The following is a 22,912-nucleotide window of genomic DNA, read 5'->3' as shown; positions in this document are numbered from 1 at the left end:
CTCAGTTTTTTTGGACTAAAAATGACATAAGACCAAACCTCTGGAGTCCAGATGAAAATTATCAAAAAGAAAAAAAAGGGGCAAATTGGTTATAGAAACAATAATATGTTCTTAAATCACTTTTTCGATCGCTTTTACTATATTACTGAGAGGCAGATGCCAAATTTCAGTTTTTTAAACTAAAAATGAAATAGACCTTCAGGGACAATGAAAATTATCTAAAGAAAACCATCAAATGTAACGTGCTTTTCCAATTTCCCCCATATAATGTTGATCTGATACGGTGATAGTAGGGGTACTTTTGTCAAGACACCACCGATGTTACGATGTATGAACCCTATAGGTATTCTTTCCCGGCAACTAAAAGCTCCAAAAGTGAAACCGCCGACGCTGTTTCAAAGTTCTAAACGTCTGCCTTGAGTCATCGAGAAGAAATGGTAAATTGATTTCGATTGAAATTTCAATTCTGAGAAGCACTCTTAGCTTCTCTGTTACTTTTTGTTTCTTCGTTAACATGGCCTTCAGATTATGGCGTTTCAAGGAAATTCCCAAGTCTCTGACTCGATACTTTCATTCAGGTAACAGCTACTTGCATTTCACATTCCTTACTATTTGGGTGTTCATCTTCCAAATGCACTTATCTTGTGTATCTCCCGCCTAATAATTCATCTCAATTTTTGTTAAAGCACGCCAGCTGGAAATACTGTTGTAGTAAAAGTGTAAAACCCCTTGACCGAGCTTATTAGAAGTGTATCTATTTGAATTTTCTATTGGCGGCTTGGTTTTAAACTTTTCATATTGGAATCAAGCTTATTGGGTAATGAAATGGGATTGTTTCATAGTTACTCTGATGCAGGGGAGAAGAGGATTGAAAGTAGTTGATATTTTCTGTAGTCATATTTGCTAATTCAATCAGTATCTGGGAGGAACGCATTATAAAAAGCATGGATGGATGTCAGCTTCACCATCACCATCTCACCTGAGATGGTGATGCAGAAAAATATCTTGTTGTTTTTATTTTCCCTGCCCGGGGGGGGCTGGGGGTGGGTGAATGGTTGACATTGGCCATGTCTTGCACCATTGTGTGGTAAAGCCCAACCCTTCCCGTCCTGCCCTCTGCCCTGGCTTCTTTGTAATGCACACCCTTGGAAATTCACATTTCATATTGCCCCCTGGTCCAGTTTAATTCACCACCTGAGGCAAGGTTAATACATTGATCATGAAGATCCCTTTTGAGCCACCACTAAAGCTGCATCTTGGAAGATTATGAGTTGCATAGCCTCTGATTTCTTTGGCTGATGGGTCATCTGGATAACCCACCTATGTACATGTAAATCCTTCTTTTAAATTTCATTGTGAAAACTGGAATAACTTTATATTAAATTCAATTTTTTTTTTGTCTAGCATTGTACATGGCATATTGTCAATCCTGAGGCACCATTTGTGCTTCCCTTAACTCATATTGGCTTTCCGGAGATTTTGGGTTATATAGCCTCTGATTTCTTTGCTTGATGGGCATCTGGTTATCCCACCTATGTATATCTAAATCCTTTTATAAATTGAAAAGTGGAACCTTTTTATATTAAATGTGTTTTCTTTTTTATCTACTCAGGTCTTTCCTGTCGCCATTATAGACGGCATATTATCTACCCTGAGGCATCACTTGTTTTTCCCTTAACTCATGTTTGCTTTTGGGCTATTGAACGCATGTTGAACAGACCATGTCACATCCACAGGTAAATAAAATTTTGATCTCCATATAGCATGTTAAGTTTTTCTTAAGGAGAGAGACAATTATGTACAAATGTTAATGAGAAAAATGCATGCCTAAATGTTGGAAAATGCCCCACTCCACTGCACTGCAGTATTTTCTTTAAGTGGATAACTACCTGAACCTTAAAATTGCTGTGCTGGATTTATGATGCCTTTATAATGAATCTTATGGCTAGCACAGCTTAGTTTTTCTTCTTCTTCTTCTTCTTCTTCTTTTTTTGAAGCTTTTTGGGCGGTCCTAACTTGCCGTTTACAGTTACATCTCAGGTTTTCAACAGTCTCAGAAGCAGCACAAGTGTCCCCTTGTGAAACAGATCCTTTAATATTTCTTGAATCTACACTTGATGAGCTTGAAGGTAAAGTCTTTGCGGTTGTTTGACATACAAATAAAGAAAAGTATCTTCCCCCCTCTTCTCTCCTTGACGATAATTGATATTTGTCTGACCTACCCATTATCCAATAACAAAAATGTTGAGAATCTTCTATACTTAAGTTAAATTAAACAGGAGGAAATTCCACCAAGAGTTTGCAAGTTTATAATGCGAATGAAAGTGGATTGAACTTCGTATCTTTGATGCATGCCAAGCATGTAGCATCTCTGCTTCTTTCTTTTGATGACTCTTATTCACTATAAGGATTTCTCAAACAGGGATGTCCAGGGGCACAAAATAGATTTTTGCACTAATTTTGCGGTAACAAGGTGTCTCCATGGCTTTAATGGTTGCACTACAGAACTATATCTTGAAAATGACTTTGGCATAGAGGATGCTCCAACCTTCCCCCTCCCCTCTCTTCTCCCCACCTCTTCTTTTGGATGAATGGGAATGCTTTTCAATTTTATGGTTTTCTCAATCAATTTGCTCAAGGGACAAAATGTAGAATTTCGAACTACTTTGGCTGTAAAAGGAGTTTCCATACAAAGTGGATGCAATATGCATGATAGATCTGATGCGGAAAATGACTTCAGAAAATGGGACGCTTGAATTTGTGATATGGCTGTAGAGCAGGGTGGAGCAAAACCATTTTCCATGGAATTTAAGAGCCCCAAAATTTTGAAGTGTCTGTATTGATCCTATTCTGAATATAAGAGAAAAACAACTTCTCAACCTTATCACAACCCTATTCTAAATACAGGAACATTAGTTAAAGATTGTATAAAAGGAAAAACTATATTTAATGCGCGTACTTGCAGAAAGTTTATATTGAAAGGTAAAGATGAGCTTGCTTATCTTTAAAGGGATTGTTAAACTAATGCTTTTTAAATGAAGGGTCCACCTTTCAAAATTGAGCTACAATTTTGGTAAGATTTTAAGTCTATGACAAACTCATGACTAGCAAAATCATCATTTATTTTATAAATTAGTTGAACTTCGCTATGTTTCCTTTTTCTTGCAACTAATAGAGTGACCCTAGGTTATGGTGTGACTGATGAAAATGCTTATTGTTGAATTAAAAACTGCTTATAACTGATTAAGTTGAGCCTTATATTGCCTTAATTAAGTAAATACTTTATAATTTGGTTGTGGATGTATTTACAGGTCCTTACCATCGTTGGCTCAATATACCTGAGGGGAAAAAGGTGTTTGATAGAGATGGGGCATTCTTAATCCTAGCTGATGCCTTCCTCAAGGATTCTTCGTCATTGGGTACTGGGTGTGCTATCATGTTTGAAAGAGTGAAGTTGCTTCAACAAAAGTAATGTAACAAAATTTTGGCTCACTTCATAGACATGGAAGAGTTTGATATAATTAGAGTATTAGCTTATGGTTTTAGTCTTGAAATTTTGGTTATTGCAGGTATAAAGAGCTCCATATTTTCGGTTTTCAGTCTTGCAGTTCTATTCGTTCATCCTCTACTGAAGCTTGTCTATTCCAGACTATTAAGGAGGAGTATATCACATTCCCCATCTTATTATCCAGCAAGAATCTTATTGAGGTGAGGAACAAATTCATGCTCTGATCTTTGGAATAACAAATAAAGGTTTAAGGATGCCAACAAGTTAATTTACTGTAAGAGGGTAATTTCTTGAAAAAGTTTATTCAAATTTTACGTATAAATTGACTTCTTTGTTAAAGTTCATTATTTAGTCTCTGAAGATAAGTAACATGAAATATGAGACTGGGCATTGGACATGTAATACTAGAGAGGTATGTCGCTTTTACGCGCATACATGACACTGCACACTTACACGTTCATGATAGAACATTGGAGTTTATTATTAACTAATACCATTAAATCATGGTTAGAAAATATTATGCCCATGTTGAGTAGAATGTTTTTTTTTTTTTTTTCATTTCTATTTACTTCTAAAAAAAAATATCGTAAAATAAATAAAGAGAAAAGTTATAATCATAACTAGCAAGCTTGTCAGTGTTTTTCTTTTGTTAGATGGACTTAGTGGTGTATTTTGTTCATCTGAGTGTTGGTGGGATTTGAGGAAGTTATCTCTTGGTATGATGGTTCTTTTTCCAAATCCTTGTTCCCTGCACCTTGTAGGCAAGACTAGATGAGGACTATTTCCAAGGAAAATTATACAGAAGACTTAAATCTATTTTGATTATTTGATGTTGGAAACTGCCCATAAAAACAAATCTGATTTTATTTTCAAGATGAGAAGTTCACAGTCGGCATGATCCTACTCCCTTGTGTTTGTCTTTTCTGCAAGACAGAAGGAGAATTGTTGCCAATTTTCTAAGAATTTTTTTGAAGGTCTACCGCTGCTCACTCTGCTTGGATTGATTGGCTTCAATTTTTTCCAAGATGCAATGGGATTACATGGCTGTAATACTACTTCTTATGGCAGGAGTTTTAGCATTAAGTGTTAGTATAACTACATGTTGGACCATTAGGGTGGTAAATAATGCTTGATTCTTTTTAGAACCACTTTAGATCTGCTCAATATGTAAATGATGGAATATTTATCTGCGTGGCTTCTTAGCCTGATTTGAAGCCCATCAGAGACATAACTTGTGACTATTTCTTTATCTTCTAGTAGCCTGTGAGGAGCTACTGTTGGTATGAAATCACATTAGTTGGTTGTGGTCCAACTGTTTGAAGTCCTTTGTTCAACACCCTAGATTGGCTTGGGCATTAGACATAATCAGATCAATAGTTTGTTGCTGCATTATTGACATGATCTAGCACAACCTTTTACTTTTCACTTCCATTGATTGTCCCTCTCAAACGAAGCATTGCTTCATCAAATAACAATGATGGAAAGCTACATATTTGTCCCCAGAAAACTGTACTTGCTGATTCCCTCATCAGCATCCAACTATTTGATGCCATATGTTGAGAAAGAGTGTTATCAGCAAGATCTCAGATGCCTTCTCTATAGATCCGGTAGAAATTGCTTATTTTTATAGAGAGATGAACTAGCATTTCTCTTGTGCATATGCTTTTCTCCTCTCCTTTCAGGGTCATGCCAGATGACTCTGGCTCAACTTGTAGTGAGGAAAGGTGCCAAAAGTTTCTGACCCACTTCTTTAGCTTGGGGAGTTTGGGTCCATTGTCTGAGGATGTGCCCAAAAAGCGTGTCTGCTGGAGCTTTCTTGTGTGGATCTAATTTTATGTTTTGGCCTGTTTGAGGGCTTGATCGTACAGGCTGCATAGATTTTGGGCTATTCCCTGTTATTTGTAGTATTGTATTACCTGCCTAGAAAATTTTGGTTGGGAACCACCGCAGAAGGTTGACTTGGTTGGCAACTACCTCAAATCATCATTTTAATATTTTTCATAACTGTATTAGTAGGTGATGATTTCTCCATCTTAATTTGTTAGCAAATACACCCACTTCTTGTTGATAACTATCCAACAGACCATGATCTGTAAGGATCTATAGTTGGAGATATAGAAACCATTGAATTGTTCCAATGGAATGAAAATTTACTTGAATCAGTGAACGTGAGATACTGTTGCCCCAAGATCCTCTACTATTGATTCTCATATAACTACTTTTTGTGATGTACATTCATTTTTATATAATTATGTATCCGTTTCTGTTTTGTTGTATGCAGATGAAAATAGCAAGTGGAGAAGGCTACATTTTATTTAAGGGATTTAGGAATTCTCTATATTATCATGAAAAGAGTACAGATCTTGCAATAATTAGCAAAGGTATGTCTTTTTGTTGTTTTATGCTAGTTCTTGTGGAATTCCTGGGAGTCATAATCTTATGCTTTAATATTTGTAGCCATGAATAGGTCATTTTACCTTTTGTGGGCACTCTTGAATCAATATGTTGCCTAAAAATATGGTGGCACCCCTTGGTATGGCCAAAGCAAGGATTTATACACCAGGGGAGCAGTTTATTAGGTCTGGGCGCCTTGGCATCTTAAGACGGCATACCTTAAACCTCAAAGCCTGCCTTGTCGTATAAACAACTATGCCTCGTGTTTTCTGATCCAGTGAATCTTGCTCTTTCTGAAGCAACCACCATAAATTGCTACATTCCACACAGTCAACTGTTTCTGTTAGGTTCTACTTGACTGGATCACTATATTAAGAATCAAGCTCTATAGTTTCACCTACTGCTGCCATTATTTCCAAGAAATCTTCTATAAGCATGTATTAAAAAATGATTCTTGGGTATTATTTGTAGTAATTTTAACATACTATATCTGGTCTGTAGAAATAGTAAACTATTAATGGTGCAGTACGACAATTAAGGTGTTCTACATCAGTCCATTTTAGGATTTCATTAACTGTGGTCATGGTTTGAGTGAGTGCATGATGGAAAGGATCGCCTATGGTCATGGTTTGAGTGAGAGAATGATGGAAAGGATCACCTATGGTCATGGTTTGAGCGAGTGAATGATGGAAAGGATCGCCTTTGGTTTCAGATTCCTGGCACTGTTATTGTGCCTTGGCAATGAGGCAGTTTTACATGCAAAAAACGAATGCCGTATTGCCTATTTAAGGCTACTTTGCCTTGTGTCTCATATTGACGTCTAGGCGATAATGTAATCACTTTTTTGACCTTTTGTAACAAGACTTTTTTATCTTTTTGGGATAATTACTATTTCCCACATACTATGTCTTAATTACTATTTTAACCTTATTCTTTATGAAATTTTCGTTGCTCCCCTCACTTCTAACGATGTTAAATGGCGCTATTAAGATTGAATATGTAATGTCTATTTTGTCCTTTTATAGAATTAGGAAGTCAAAAGGCAATACTATCCTTATTTATAAAAGTCATATTGAATAACAATTTTACCCTTATATTCTTGCAATTTTTATTTTTTATTTTCTTCTAACACCTGATTTTGGATTCCAAAAGGGAAATTTGACTGTTAAAATCTGATTTTTTTTTTCTTTTAATGGGCTTCCATTAAAAAATAAATAAATCATATTACCAAAGAGCAAAAACTAAAGAAGTAATCCTCACAGACGAATCAAAATTTTTAGATGCTTCTGAAGCTGAAGTCATCAATAGTTTCGTCATGCCTGATGAAATGTGCTCGTACTTGTTAACGTTAATATTAGGAGGCCTGTGATAGATGAAATTGAAGAAGTAATTGAACATCTCCTCCGACGAGTAGAAAGTCTTTGGACCAAGACTCACAGGATCAGATTTCTATACTCCTCACCTTGTTCTTGTGGTTCCTCTTTTTGATAGCCTTGCCCCAATCTCTCAAGGCACATTCTGTTTCTTCCAAGCGCCGTCATCTTCTTGTGGCTCACAACTGTCTTCTCTCACTCACTTCGAATTGCCATTTGAGGCTCACAGATGGCTGATCACCACCGTTCAGTTTGGGTTTTTCGCCACCGTTGGACTGGTGCTCTTCGGAGGGAATTGGATTTTGAAGAGTCTCACTGGTTTCCACATTCATATCCATTTCATCTAATGCTGTCTTCTCTTACTCGTCAATTCTCTGATGGGTACTACTTCACAGAGAGATTTAAAATTCGATGTTTTGAAAATGGAGAAAGTAACTTGATGATTGGGCTATTAGCACATTGGCTGCAGGAAAGTCAAGCACAAGCGTCGAGCACTACAACTTCACTAAATCTATGATGTGTTGGATCAAAGTGTTCATTGTAGAGTCGCTTACTCACATTCAGCTTTCTTGGTCGTAAAGTTCAACTGTTCAACTGTTCAAGTTCAGTGGAGATGTGCTCATAAAAAAATCACCTGAAAATTTGAGTGTTAATTTCATCATCTTGAGTTTCCATTTTTGAAGTTTACACAAGGAAAAAAAAAAGTTTCCATTCCAATTCAATCTGTTCTTTCTTATTGAGGTTCTCAGGGTTGTAGTCGACAGGAAGGGAAGACGACTGTTTTTTAAAGAGTAAAGAACCAATTTAAGGCTAAGGGAATTACTATAATTTGACAAAAGGGTAAATAAGTAAAGAGAAAATCTTAGGGTTTTTGAAAAATATAAACATGTCACGTCATCTCTTAACTAATGGATTGTAATGGCTAGGGGGCATCAGTAATTGTAGTCAAAGTTAAAGGTTAGATTAGTAATTTTAAAAAATATAGGGGATAAGATAGTAATAAGGGTATAGTACAAGGGGCAAATAGTAATTATCCCTTTTTCTTAAAACCATCAAGTTTTATTCTACAAAACCATATACAAATATAATGGTCATTTATTTTGGATTTGGGAATCATTCAGATGGAGAATTTTTTGGAATAATGCGACCAATGAATTATCGACTTAGTCAAAAAAGCGAACATGTTAAAATTCGGATTTGAGAATTATCCATTTACTTAAAAAAGGTCTAGTAAAAAAATTCGGATGTTTAAGTTGAGCAACAATTGTGTATATGAGGGCTGAGGTCATGTGTAGAATGCTCGTAGGATCTAGGCATGAGGCACTTATTCAACATCACAAAGTAAGTATAATTACTACTTTCATTTTCATATTTATTTTATATAGATCATAATCATCTGTTATAATGTTATTATGTTATGTTGCTAATTGCTATTGTATATTTGTAATCAGATGAACTTATATTAGTTTTTTTTTAATGATAATCTTGCATAATTATGAGTTTTTAATATTTCTTTAGCATATTATAAAGCTATATCAGGGCGGGCCTTACTACAAGAGTTGGTGGACAAATGGTTGTAGCCTTGAGGTCAAGGCATCAAAATAGCCTCCCAGTAAAAAACCACTGGGGAAAGACTGTGTAGGAAAACTACCCCCAGACTCTGCTTGTGTGGAAGTCTTTGGCACGGGGGTTCTCCCTTTTATTGTAAAACTATATAAGTTTTTGGTATGCTATTTGTGCCACATAAAATAGTTGTATCAAGAAAATGTATGCTAAAAGGCCTTGTTTGCCAAGGCGCCACTTAATTGCCATGGCACTTAAGCAGTGTCCCGAATGCCATTGTCACCTTGCCGCCGAGATAACCTTGGGTCCTGGGGACGGCAACAAAATGCTTGGGTGGTACCGTCATGGTCATCAGCCCTATCTTTGAAATGGGAATCCAATTTTTCATTAGCAGCATGAGACAGTCAAAGTCATAACAACACTACTTAGCGAGTTGCAAAATACTGGAAATTATTTTAATCAAGTCCAGCTACGGCATTACAGTGATCACTGTTTTACTGAAGAAACATCATCTACAAAGATTAACTCAGATCAACAGAGGAAGTACTCTCTCTTGCATTAAATTAACCATGAAAAAGAGGAGAGGCCTTAGAATCATTGGATCCAACATATGGAGGGGAGACCTAGAATGCTGTGTGGCAAAGTCAATCCTTCATTGATCTTTCTGGACTAATTCTTTCTGGATTGAAGAAGTTGTCCCATATGAGCCCATATTATTTTCAAGCCTTTCATCATCCAACAGAGTTTTTCAGACATATTGGTTTGGCAGGGATGTTGGTTGCTTTTCATCTTCTCTTTGATGTGTTATCTTGAGTTCTCAACATCTCTAACAATTTGTGACTTACAACTTGTTTACCATGTACAGCTATTGAGGAGTTATTGCTGAAGAATGATGACACTGCAACCGTCCAGAACTTTAAAAGCTCTCTAATGAAGTCATCTGGGGTCATTGAGGAGCCAAACTTCTGTTCTTCCTTGCGAAACTTACTCTTATATTTTCCAGGTTTTGTTTTCCAAAGAGTGATTTCCTGTCTTCCCATTTAATTGAAGTTGTTAATTCATTTGTTATAGAGATTATAAACCTTTTAAAATTTTTCATTATATCTGCTTCCATTTTAAGTAGTTTTGAACCTGAGTGCCCCTACCATTACACTTTGAGCTTCTAGCACTTCATCTCCCTTTTCTTCTTTTAGAATTTTGGGTGTCTTTGCATCAAATGAAGCATTCCACATTGTGTCTATAGTGTGTTTTGGAGTTGCATATGAGGCTCATGTCCTAGGAAACAGGATGGATAGAATTATTTCAAGGTATTAAAGCTTTAACACCATATGAAATCTAGAAACAGGAGAGTCAAAGTATGAGGAGATTACCTCAACATGAGTCTTGATCAGTTGATTGTGCTTTGTTGGTTCACGTTGTTTTTATTATTTTTTATTTATAAGGGTTGTAGTGGGTGCAGCTCTCTCTCGAAGTCACGGTTGGAATCATTGTGTAAAGAAATGGGTGAGGTGTCAGGTATTCACTATACTGGGATTAAAAAGGGCTGAACGTATAGGTGTACTGATGATGACCAACATTGAGGTGGGATTTACCTGCTACTAGGGTCTTTCATCACTGGAAGGTTTTCTTGCTCCTGCAAAACTAATTGTTAGGTTTAAACACAGATTGCTTAGAATCTTTGAAGTTCTGAAATTCCAATTTATTTATGAATGTTAAGACAGTTGCTAGCGGCTGGAAATTTAGTTCTTCAGGGATTTCATGCTGTCTGTGCAGACCAGCTTCCCATTTTGTTGTGCTTTCTCAATTTTGTTGGGACCCAAAGAGTGTGCAATGGGTCTATGATACTATATAGTTTTATGCCAATAACTGGTTTTTGTTAGCTGGAAATGATGTGATGAATCATTTCCCACCTTATGATGTGAATGTTGCAACCATAAAATTCATGTACATAAAATGATTGTGACTGACCGACTGAGATAGAGATGCTCAGGTCGGTCATTGTTGAGACTTGGAGGAGAGATCTGTGAATATAAAAAGCTAAGAAAAATTAGGTATGACAGCATTATTTGATTGATATAGTTAAAACTTGTTGGTGAAGACGAAAGGAATAATGTGATGCAAGATTTAGGTGTCACAATTATCATAGCATGGTTCAAGAACTCAATCTCGGGGGCCCAAAAACTGAGATCTTGTGGAGTTGGAGGAAAGAATTCCTCCCATATCAACCCAAGTGGCTCGCCCATCTCGCTGAGTTCTAAGGGTCTTTTGGGGTTGGAAATTGCTATCAGCCTCTTTTGGGCCTTCCGAACACATTGGTGGTCTCAGATTGATAAAAAAAACCATTGTAAATATAAGTTCTATTTTGACCCTAAGTTTGTAACAGCTGCACCAAAGAAGTGAAGATGCAAACTTGTAAAATATGAAGTACACATGATCTACTTAATGTATAAAGGTTCAGCCTCAAACAACTATGATATATTGTACATCACCCATGTTCATCTTCATCATCATTATTGAAATTAGTAAGTTCACAATCACATGACAAGATCGGCGTAATTGTAATTTACACCACATGAGTACAAGACCAGGAGTACTGGTGTAGAACATAGATTTTGAAAACAGAAAAAAATTAAATTTGTGATGAAATCTCACCCTTCTTGAAGTTTTGGTTGAAAACTTCTTCAATCGTTGCTATAGATGTTCTAGTCAATACTACATAAAAAATTTCCGTAAAACTAGGTTTTCCTGCAAGGCAGCAGGGAAGACCAAATTTTGCCTAGAGTGAGTCGAGATATCTTGACTCGATCTTGTTGGGAGACTTATAACAGCAGTTGGATTAACATTGATCTAGGATCTCGACTATCACCTAATCTTGTCTCAGTTTTTTGAAAAAACCGAGTTATCTAGTGAAATCTCGCGAGTTCTCGAACCATGGATCATAGTTGTCATGGGGCCAAGGCGATCCAAGGCATTTTAGGGCAGTTGAAGCATCTATGCGGTAAGATGCTCACTAAGGCGGTGTTGAGGCAAGTATGGTGATTTAAGCATGCATGCTCCTATGTGGTAAGGTGCTCACTAAGGCGGGGTTGAGGTGAGCATATGGCAATTTGAATGTGCATGCTCCTTTCCCTTTTCCAACATAAACACACTATACCTAAGGGTTTGACCTTTTTATCTTGTGGGGATTTTATTTTTAAGTTATTTTTATTGGAGTAAATAAGGGATATTTTCTTGCTTATGAATAATATCTTATACTTAAGTAAATGAAATATCAAATAAAAATAACTTGTTATTTGATATTTGGCATAAGTAAAGACAGATTTTGGTTTGATGCTAATTAAACTAGTGCAAGGCACCCTACAATAAGGCAGCAACAGCCTGGGACCCCATAATTCAGCCTGAACGCATATAAACTCTGCCTTGGCAATGCCTTGACAACTATGACAATAATACAACAACAACAACAACAATAAGCTTTGTCCCAACTAAATGGGGTCGGCTACATGGATTCTTGCCTTCCAATCAGTTCTGTTTGAGGCCATGCTAGATACAAGGCCTAAGCTATACATATCCTTTCTCACCACTTCTCTTAAGGTTATCTTAGGTCTACCCCTAGCTCTTCTAGTTCCCTCAATTTGGATTATATCACTTCTTCGTACAGGGGCATTTATAGGTCTCTGTTAAACATGGCCGTGCCACCTCAAACGGCTTTCCTGAAGCTTATCACTTATGGGAGCAACTCCCAAACCAACTCTAATATGATCATTCCTTATCTTATCCTTCCTAGTTTTGCCACTCAATGATGATAAAAAAAAAAACAAAATGAAGTGTTAAAGTAGGAAACTATTTCATGAAACTAAATGAATCTATTTCTTAGTAGCATAGGCGGCCAAAGGCATTGGAGGGGTACCTAGGCGACATGGCGCCTTCCATAACCTAGGCACCTTGGGCTTTCATTTTATGTAATATAACAATGCTAATTTTATAGAATTATGCTTATATGCAACATAGAAGCCATATCATTGCAATATGATGTAATCATCTTCATCAATGCATTGCTGGGCATCTGGGCTCTTCTTGGGTCCAAGGCAATGGAATGATATGTTGACACTAGTCACGCTATTTAAATTTATGTTGATTGTTTTGTGTATCAATAGATGTTGTTATTATATTTTTTAACATCTTATTGTATTCCATTCTTTGCTTTTTATATGTTGGTCCTCTCATATTTGATTAATATCTACTACAATTACATATTACTTGCATAGGTTTCTTCTGTTTCATCTAAATATTAATTATATAAATTTATCATTGTTATATTACAGTCTTATACTGCACATGTGGGCATCTGCCATCTAGTAACCTTGACAACTAAAATAAGTATACCCACTGCACGAGGCTACTGCCACTGTAGAATCTGATGGAAGTCATAATGTATGCAGCCCTGTCCATGCTTTCATAGAGAGGTTGTTTCCAGACTAAAACCCACGACCACTTGGTCAAAACTGACTAAACTTTACGATTGAACCAAGGCTCACTTACAAGTTACAACTATGGATTATGCTAGTAATGATCTATTATGACACTATGAGAGAACCAACATAAAAACAATAAAGCATAATATCTAATATAAAATTTTCAATCAAAAGAAAAGAAAAAAGAGACCAATAAACATGAATTAAAACAGACACAAAGTGTTAAAAAAGGGGGCGTGATACTGGGCTTGCAGTCAAAAGGCAACAAAGGGGACACCTAGGTGGTCGCCTTTATGCATCAAACAAGACATGCTATCACCGTGGACCCAATAAAGTGTTTGGACACTAGGTGATACCTTAACAGCTATGACCAGTTTCTGTTTTAGTTGCATTACATTTTTGAAGTACTAAGTATGAAAAGGTTGTTTGTTGTATGACATGAATTGCAATTCTATAACTAATTAATTTAGGAAGTAATGACTACAATCTCTCTTTGTTTCAGGCTGCATATCTGCAGATGAAAACGGGAACCGCTTGTTTCTATCGGACATCAATCATCATAGAATTATCATATTTGATGCTGATGGAAAGATCTTAGATTGTGTACGTATCAAAGCTCCTTTGTCATCTGAATGAATTTGATGTTAGCATAAGTCCCTATCGTTGAGGATGGTGAAGCTGCTTCATTTTAATATATGGTCTGTCTTTTATTCTTTAAAATAGCAAAAGCAAACAATCTCATAAAATGTCATATGTAGCCCAGGTCACTGGGTACTATTTCAGTGGCAGGTCAGGTTTTTGTACTTTGGGTGCCACTGGACCATTGATTGCATCATATAAAGCTTTATTGTGTATTTTTATCCTTTTTACTGGGATCCTCTATAATGAAAATATTCTCTTTAGGTCATTCACCTGTCAGACACCCTCCCTTTTATTCTTCTTCTTGTCAAATAACTTATTTGTACATAGAAATTGTGTCATAATTTTGTATTCATTGCTTTAATTCTCTGGTCTTTCCTCATTTTTATTTTTGTTGAACTGTCAGACATTAGACTGACTGTGAAGCTGTTAAGGCATTTTAGTGGCCACTAATCTAGTTTATTTGTTAGATTGGCTCTTCCGCAGGTTTTGAAGATGGTGAATTTGAAGATGCCAAGCTGTTGCGCCCTGCAGCATCCTTCTATATGGATACTGAGGATTGCCTGTATTTTGTGGACTCAGAGGTCTGTTCTAGCTATTCTTCTTTTATAAAGAATTCCTACAGCATTGTTGTCAATGATTACCATATAAGCATGCGTGCATGTTTGGAAATGCCAAAATAAGTTAATTGGGATAGTGACTAGTGACTAGGGACCTGGCTTTATGATTTAATGAAACAAATTCCCTAGTCAGAGTGGAATAGGTTTTCTTTAGCCAACTGCCATTCTTAGGATAAGGCTAATTTCAATTGGAAGACAAAAAAAAAAGTAACTGAATTATTTATAAGAGTAATCTCTGAATCAGTAAATATTCGCTGGCAAATTCCTGTTTTTTTCCGGATGAATCTGCAAAATTGAAGCAAGGTCCTGTTTATTGTCTTGGGTTCTAGATTTTATTCTGTTTCTGCCAACAATGTGGTCATTTATAGTATATTTTTTCTCTTTGGGTAGAACCATTCTGTCAGAAGAGCTGATTTAGCGAAGCGGATTGTTGAGACAATCTATCCCAAATGTGGTACTGATAATACAATTAGTAGCATATGGAGCTGGATATTGGATAAGCTGGGGATGGCAGAAGCTGCTCAAAAGCCTGATGAATTTGATATGGAGTCATTAAATTTTCCTTGGCATTTGACAGGATCAGGTAGTGACTTCTTAATTATTAACCACAGGTAATTTGTCTACATCCCAAGAGAATTTTATCAAGATTCTTTCTTCTTTGCAAAACTTCTATTCTTAAATTTAGATTCTCTGATGGAAATAAATTGATGGGTCTCCATTACAACTCCCCAAAAGAAAAGGGCTCATTATAAAAAACATAGGAGGTGCAGGCGACATTGGTGATTAAAACTTAAGAAGTGCTAACAAATTGATCTACATCTAATATGGGATCATGAACATCCAAAAGTTTCTGAATCCTACAAACGTGTGGAAGGAATGAAGTAATGGAACCAGAAGAGAACCAATCAAGGATTCATATGAATGTGATAAGGTCGCCTTAATGTGTGGGTTTTATAATGAGTCTTCAAATCAGCGAGGGGCCTAATGTCTTTTAAGTATGAAAGCATGCTGCTATGCCACCCTTATTTACTAGTGAAACTAAAGGTAGAACCTGGTTGGAGGACTTTAGGCTCATGGTGATCTTCTTACCGGTTAAAAAGGGCATCCCTAATGCACAAGGCTATTATCACTGCACGGTCTAGGGAGGGTCACAATGTACACAGCCTACACAAATTGTTTCTGATTTAATCCCATGGCCTCCAAATCTTACCATAGTGCAAGCATCCCACTAGTTGAATAATTCACAATGTGGTTGTGGAAGTATTTGGTGATTTTTGAGGATAGAGGAGTAGGTTTAGGAAGGAACTAGTCTCTCTTGACTCTCTTGAGGAGCAGGAACATAGAGATTATGATGGGAATGAGATGGAGGAAACATTTAAAACTGATGTGTGGATTTTTAGTTGCCAAAAATAAAGAAATATGTTCGGGAGAAAATAGCCATCACAAATGGGTAAAGGAAGAAATGACAATATTAGATATTTCATTAATTCATCTGCTGTTTGTATAGCCACTGTGACATGGATTTTGGCCTTTTGGGGCATCTTTTTTTCTTTCTTCCTCTTTAGTTTCTGTGTATGCACACCTATATGGCCATGTCTTAGCATATCCGCTGACACTAACTGATGTTATAGAGCACCGATACAATACTTAAAATGCATCAACTGTATGTGGTCGGTACTTGACCTGATATGGTTAATATTCTATGACATGATACAATATGTGTGCTAAAATCAATTTTCCAATAGAGTTACTTTAAACCTTAAAAACTACTTTGATGTTTCTCTAATGATTGCATTCTCTCTCTCTACATATTCTTCGGTGAATTTTGTGACCAAAAAGTTAAAAAGAAAATTATCCTTTTCGAAGTCCCAAATTCCCCCCCCCCCCTTAAGTGTGGACAGAAATGGAAAGTGATGAATAGTTTGATTGCTGACTAAGCATTTAATATCTCAAAAATCAATTGGCAAAGTTTCATAAATGGCAGCACCAAAATCCTTTATACCCTGTATTTTGTATATACATAAATCTTTTGATGGATAATTATAAGGTCAACTCAAATAATAAGAGTGGCTTAGTAAGTCTACAGGATTGCGAGACCATTTTAATTTGGCATTTTGGGTGTCACTCCTGACTCTATCGTTATCATATCCCATTGCGTCCCTGATTAATTGCTTTCATTTGCAGCTTTGAAACTCTATGGATTATGGATTTTACTTCTGGGAAGATCAAAGAAGTTGTCAAAGGTTTGGTTTTACCTCTAAAATTTCTTATATTCTTCCTTATAATTTATTTATCTAATATTTTCCTTTAATTTTCCAAAGGGTTTCCAAATATTTTGGAGACCTGTGGGGAGATGATCAGGGAGAAGGGGTCAACCTTGAAACAGATATTTCATGGTTATTTGCACCAGAAAACAGATCATTCCTGTTCATTAGATGGACTTCAGTATTGTAGGCTGATGTCATCAGTTGCTGCCTTCCGAAACAGCATAGTATTTTGTGACACCGGTAAATAAGCTTTCAGTGAGCTTTTTACGTTTTTGACTTAAAAGTGTATATTTCTTGTAGTTCATCTTGGTATTTGATTCTGATAAGTGTGTTGGTGAAGTTGGTAATAGGGTTTTGAAAATCGACAGAGGATCTGGGATCATCTCAAACCTACAATTTTCTGACTTTGGTGTCCTTGGATTACCATATTGGTTGTCTTGCCCCTTGGAACACGTGATTGTTCGGTGAGTATGCTGAGAAGGGCAATTAAGTACATTTCTGTTTGATTTTTGTTAACGCCTCCAATGTTAACAGGGCTGGAGGAAATCAAGGAGCAAAAGTTGATCATCTCCAGTGTTTCAGTATGCTGCCAGGTAATTATCTACAGCCTAAGGTTTTCTGATTTCATATTTTTATTTAAATGTTCAGTGATCACTATGATATTTTTTTCCAATAATTGCTTCACTCGGTACTTCTTTGTTGAAAGAAAAAACATATGTAATCCTTAAATAATTGCTGTGCTAGGAGCAGATGATTTGATATCTGACTTGCAATGGTTGGAGAAAGGTGACCATAGTGATGGTTCAGGTCAAACCACCATAGTTTTGGGTACCTGACATCATTCCATTTGTTGGTGCCCAATTATATATTTTTCCTGTCTTAACAACTGGTTTCTGCCAATACAGGAGGAACTTTTTAAATAGCTGGTTATGTTGTAAGGTTTGATCAGCTGGCCGGTCTTTAAAACCGTGGATAAAAAAGTATCAAATAAATTGGTTGCATGTTTCTATTCACATGTTTCTTCTAATGAGCCCTAAGGTGCTTCTCAAATTAGGATAGAGCCCTATTTACTATCTAAAACTAAAAGTTAAAGGCAAAAGATCTATCATATACCTCTATTTGGTATGAAATTTATGGTTTCCATTGGTGCAAATCCAATCACCTCCATTTGAGATAAGAAGCAATTCCCCATTGGTAGCAAATGGTTAACCATTAAGTGGGGAAATTCTATTTAAGATTAAGAAGCAGAAGAAGTATGCTCCTACTCTTGCAAGAACGGACTAAAAGGTCAGCTACCTAGCCAACCTTCATAATTAAAAGCCGTTACTGTATAGGAAGATCGCGTTCTGAAAAGACCTAATTACTGGATAATTCGTGGGTAGAGCCAAAGGGTGTGAACTGTACAAGTTACCAATAACATTCATTAAACGAGGGAAGGGCTCCAGCGTATAGAGGGGACCTCACTGTTTAAGTAGTAGTCATAGAAACGATGGAACCCAGTAATTTTTTTTTATCCATTTACAAATATTTTATTAATTTTCTTTCGTATTTTTTTATTTTTTTGAGTATCCTTTTTTCATACCGAGTGTCGATAGAATTTCGAATTTCAAGGAGAAATGTTTGAGTTTTATCATGGTTGGGAAGGTCATAGTAGCAAAAGCCATTGGAATTTTTAATTTATACTTCAGAAGAATCTGTTTTGTTATTACTGGAAGAAGGGGGAAAAAAATGACTGAAAGAAAAGAAATAAATTTTCAATTAGTTATTCATCAAAAAGAAGGAAACTTAGTCCTTTTAATTTCAAATCAGATTGGGGTAATGACCAAGAGACCTTTTCTTAAGTACTTAGGAAAGTGCAACGTTTTCTTCTTTCAAAGCAAGTTCATATAATTCCTCATTAAATTGTTTTCATTTGATATATTTCCTTTTCCTTTACATCTTTTGTTTTTTTACTGTAAAATTTGAATGATTGGAATTTAAAGGACAATGCCTGCTTCCTTACCTGATAACCAGAAGCTATAATCAATCCCATTCAGGTTTCAATTATTGAAGAGTTGCCTTTTTATTGAACAGGGAAGTGTGATATATCTGTAACTGTAAATATCCCAGAGGATTCAATGCTTGCAGCACCATTACAAGAAGGTTGTATATGGCGACAAGCAAGAGGATCTGCTGCTGAAATCTCTAGCTCTGATAGTGTTGCGATATCCTCAGAGAAGGTTTCGTCTAGTTCCTCATTTTATTTGATCATTCATGTTCTATAGGTGAAGGATTTATATATTGTTGAACAGAAGAATCTCAACCTCATAATTTCTCTCAGAATGCTTTTCCTGTGGGACCAATCTAGTTCCACGGAGAATCACTTCCAAATGTTTCTTAGCTGCCTTATCTCATCTACCTCAAGAAGTATCTTCCAGAAGGAGATGTTAGAGGCTTATATGGAGAAGGTTTCCCTAGTGATGTCATATAGTCTTAAAATGCTTAGCTTTTACTTTTCGTGAGAAAATTCTTGAAGTCTTGTGGAATTAGATTTGAGGTTTTATCACATTGGCAAGCCTCAACTGGAAAATTGCAAAAGTTAGTGCCCTATCTTAATCTCTCATTGATAGCCTGAAAAGACACAAGTGACATCTTGAAAGATACTTCATGCCCCTGACTGACCTTCGTTCTAATTGAGCATCCATTGGTTAAACTTAATCTCCTCATCACTAGATTTATCCATACTTCTTGAAGGAAGAAACTGAGGTCCATGACAGTATGACCCTGATAGTCTTCCGCAAATTTTGTCAGGATTGGAACACTTGAGTTACTGTGACCCAATTTGCAATTGTGAAATAATGACACTAATGACACCTTCTATCCGAGGCCTCCCTATTTTGAAATAATCTGCTATTCCCCTCAGCCTACAAGTACCAACAATCTCTGTGTGATGTACCACAGAAAAATCTCTCTTTTTCCCAACAGAAGTAGGCTTCAATTTCTTTTAATTTTAGTGAATCACATCCCAATGGCAGCCTATCCAGGCAGACAATATTGGAAAAATTGACCATGTGATGCAAAAGCTACCCCAATATAAAAAGTTGGTTTCTTTTTTTTTTGGGTGAAAATTTTGGTTAGTTGATTCCCATATTAGTCAGACAACCCGAGTATGAGATTGATAACTTTTTCTTACAGTCTTACCTACAGTAAGTTGTCTTGTTATAGCATCTGAAGAGCTTAGTTTTGGGTGTTTGCAGGTTGGTGCTGCTCAGCAGTGGTTTGATGAGTTGGATAATCTTGCCTTTTCAACTGCTGATTCCAATTCAAATGTCAATATTGAAGACAAAACTCAAGACAGAAACTTTGAAGAAGCAACCACCGTGCACATTCATTCTGCTGTTAACACAAGTCCTGGAACTAGTGAGGTATACCCATCCATGTGAATCCTTTGAGGTTGTGTCTTTTCAGTGGCTATGTAATTGCGAAATAGGATTCATGAATGATTCCCATCACCTGGTTTTGTAATGCAGATAAGAACCAGAGAGTGAAATGAATTAGGCTTGGGAAATGATGTTTCAAAAATTAAATGGTTATCTTGGGAAATACTTCTGCATTTATAATGCAATATTTGAATGTTGCATATGGGGTATTTCTATACTAATTTTTTTTTTCTGGGAGATGCCGAGTCTTCATGTGCTCTAGACCTCATCTACTCCATGGTCTCCAAAATTGTTCCATAATGTTGGGAGTTGGAACACAGCAAAAGGAGAACTATTTTTCCAAGTTAAATGGGAAGAGTATTTGAGAGACCTGTCTCATCCTTTGTATGTAGGAAACACAGCAAAAGGAGAACTATTTTTTCTGTATTCCTCATGGACCATTTGGTTCACTGTCTCAGGCATTCTGTTCATGCTAGTTGCTTGAAACTCTTGTCATTATCTGCATATTTTTTATTTTATTTTCAAAAACCCCTTCTTTATCTTGAATCAAACAAGTAAATGTCGTCTCCTGCTTCATGAGTCAGTTAATCCCTTAGCTAGAGTTGAATATTATTCATGCTGAAACCTTCTTGACTTCCCTATACAAATGATTGTTGCCTGAAATAATTGATGTCTGATGTTTATCTCCTAGAATGTCTTAATTCTGATTCCACACTTATATTTGAGGCATACTAATTTTAAGACATACACATATAGAACTTCCAGAAGGAAACATCAATTTATGTTTCTTCCTTTTTTTATTTTCAATTGTTCTCAAATGCTTACTTGTTATGAGGCTCTTTTAGATTCTATCATCTTTTTCTATTGCATAGCTTTGAAAATGTACTCTCTGATCCCTTTTCTCTCCATCCCAACCTTTCTATTGGGTACAGCCACTTGTGTACCTGGAATTATTGACTTACCTAATCCTCTCCCATAATGTATTTACATTTTTAGGTAAGATAGTGTTCTTTTCATGTGACAGTTTTCCTTCTATGCTCTGGCACAACTAGCTCAACAAAATTCTTGCATCTTTCTAAGCTCACAAAGTTATTATTTTTGCAATCAAACTGATCCTTTCATTCCAATACACAGGTTACCATATATGCAGTGTTGTATTTGAAATTAAATAGAACTTGGAATACTGACGAGGTCCCTCGAGAGCAAAAAGCTGGAAGGATAATAGATATCTTAAACAATGGTAGTAGTGGAAAGCAGGAAAGAGAAACATGCATACAGTTGTTGTTAGAAGGGAACGGAGATCTTGGAGAAATAGTGTTCATGAAGCCTGTGCATCTGAGAATAAGATTGGAATGTGCTGACCATCCAAGGACTGATACTGATACATCAAAAGACACTATACTGACAGATTCTAAGATTGAGGTTAATGCATCTCTTAATTAACTATCAGTGCTCCTATTTTAGAAATTTTAATTTCAATTCTGTGTAATTGCTATTGTATCATATGTATATTACTTTTGTATTTATTTTATTTTTAATTAATTTTCATCAGCTGTTAAGGATTTGCCATCAAAAAGCTTTATAAGCTTAATCAGCTTAATGTGGAAGGACTAAGGAGCATGAAATTCCTCATTGCACTTACTACACAGTAGGCATGGGTTTGTCTTCCTATTGGGGTCTTGGTCTGCTTAGTGGATTATCTCATTGGTTGACCTTCTTCAGTCTCTCTTTGATATTCTCATGCCATACACAAACAGTAATTTGATTATTCAAGATTTCATAAATTATAGTTCTCTTTTTATCCAGTAGGACCAAAACATGATCAACCTGCAAATTGCAGAAACTTTCATCCACAGTTTAAATTCAACAGCACCAATGCAGGTTTTTATCCAAAACTATAAGAATTGACAGTTTTATCTTGGGAGACCAAATTTGTACATCTTGCTAAGCATCCAATTGAAGTCCCTGTCTCCCCTAAATCCATACTTGTTTTTGTAACCTGGGTAATCGTTGAAACTGAAGTCTGATTGTACAGCCAGCTTCTCAATCTCCCATTCTTGAAAATTTCCATTTGTCTTATGAACTACATGAACTTTTCCAGCATTATTAGCATTTTCTGTGCATTTGCAAAGAAATACAATAATAGCATTTCGTTTGGCCTGGGAAGAAATTGGAAAACTTACAATCAGGAATAGCTCATATACTTGTACTCTGTTTCAAGAAGGATGCTGAAACTTACTTGATTTGTTCTTCTCGAGATAAGCTAATGTCAAAGCCAGTATGAGGGAAATTAATATTATCCTATGGAATCTCATCCCTTGGAGAGAATAATGGTTAGCCATTGTTGTCGCATCAATCCCATGGATTACATTGCAGCATGTTCTCACTAACTGGAAAATGTTTGAAAGGGCGTCCTTGTAGTTCTCTGTCAAAAATCCTGCTATCCACTTCAATTAATTAAATTTCCTAGTTCACATGAACATAAGAGAAAGCAGGGGAAAGATGGGCACCTAGAGAATCAAGAGAAGTAGCAACCATGTTAGTAGCAAGGCCAAAAGCCATGGCTAAGCAAGCCGAGAAGGAGAGTTGAGTTTCCCTCTCCCACTAGAAGTATCATATGAGAACTGGAATAGTGTTTTATCCATCTTCCACCG

General features: G+C 36.3%; 1 protein-coding gene across 3 annotated transcripts; it reads left to right on the top strand.

The window, feature by feature from the left end:
• The first annotated feature begins 337 nt into the window (after positions 1-337).
• Positions 338-21,875, top strand: EMB1974 (NHL domain-containing protein). Of its 3 annotated transcripts, none has more exons than XM_089160612.1 (18): positions 341-437; positions 526-578; positions 1,613-1,736; positions 2,041-2,129; positions 3,312-3,468; positions 3,570-3,708; positions 5,790-5,889; positions 9,704-9,841; positions 13,816-13,916; positions 14,423-14,536; positions 14,963-15,183; positions 16,757-16,815; positions 16,894-17,079; positions 17,180-17,303; positions 17,374-17,432; positions 18,913-19,058; positions 20,076-20,243; positions 21,393-21,875. In XM_089160612.1, the coding sequence occupies exons 3-18, from the start codon at positions 1,708-1,710 to the stop codon at positions 21,699-21,701; spliced, it is 2,139 nt and encodes a 712-aa protein (XP_089016738.1). In that variant the 5' UTR covers positions 341-437; positions 526-578; positions 1,613-1,707; the 3' UTR covers positions 21,702-21,875. The 3 variants fall into 3 exon arrangements, with proteins under 3 accessions (XP_089016737.1, XP_089016738.1, XP_089016739.1); XM_089160613.1 differs by having other exon boundaries at positions 2,030-2,129; XM_089160611.1 differs by having other exon boundaries at positions 338-578; positions 21,393-21,874.
• The last annotated feature ends 1,037 nt before the right edge of the window (positions 21,876-22,912 follow it).

Source organism: Hakea prostrata, chromosome 7 (assembly GCF_041222555.1).
Source record: "Hakea prostrata isolate BN-2017 chromosome 7, UWA_Hpros_2, whole genome shotgun sequence".
Lineage (NCBI taxonomy): Eukaryota > Viridiplantae > Streptophyta > Magnoliopsida > Proteales > Proteaceae > Hakea > Hakea prostrata.
Note: the sequence above shows the minus strand (reverse complement) of the source record. Positions and strands in the feature narration are given on the sequence as shown.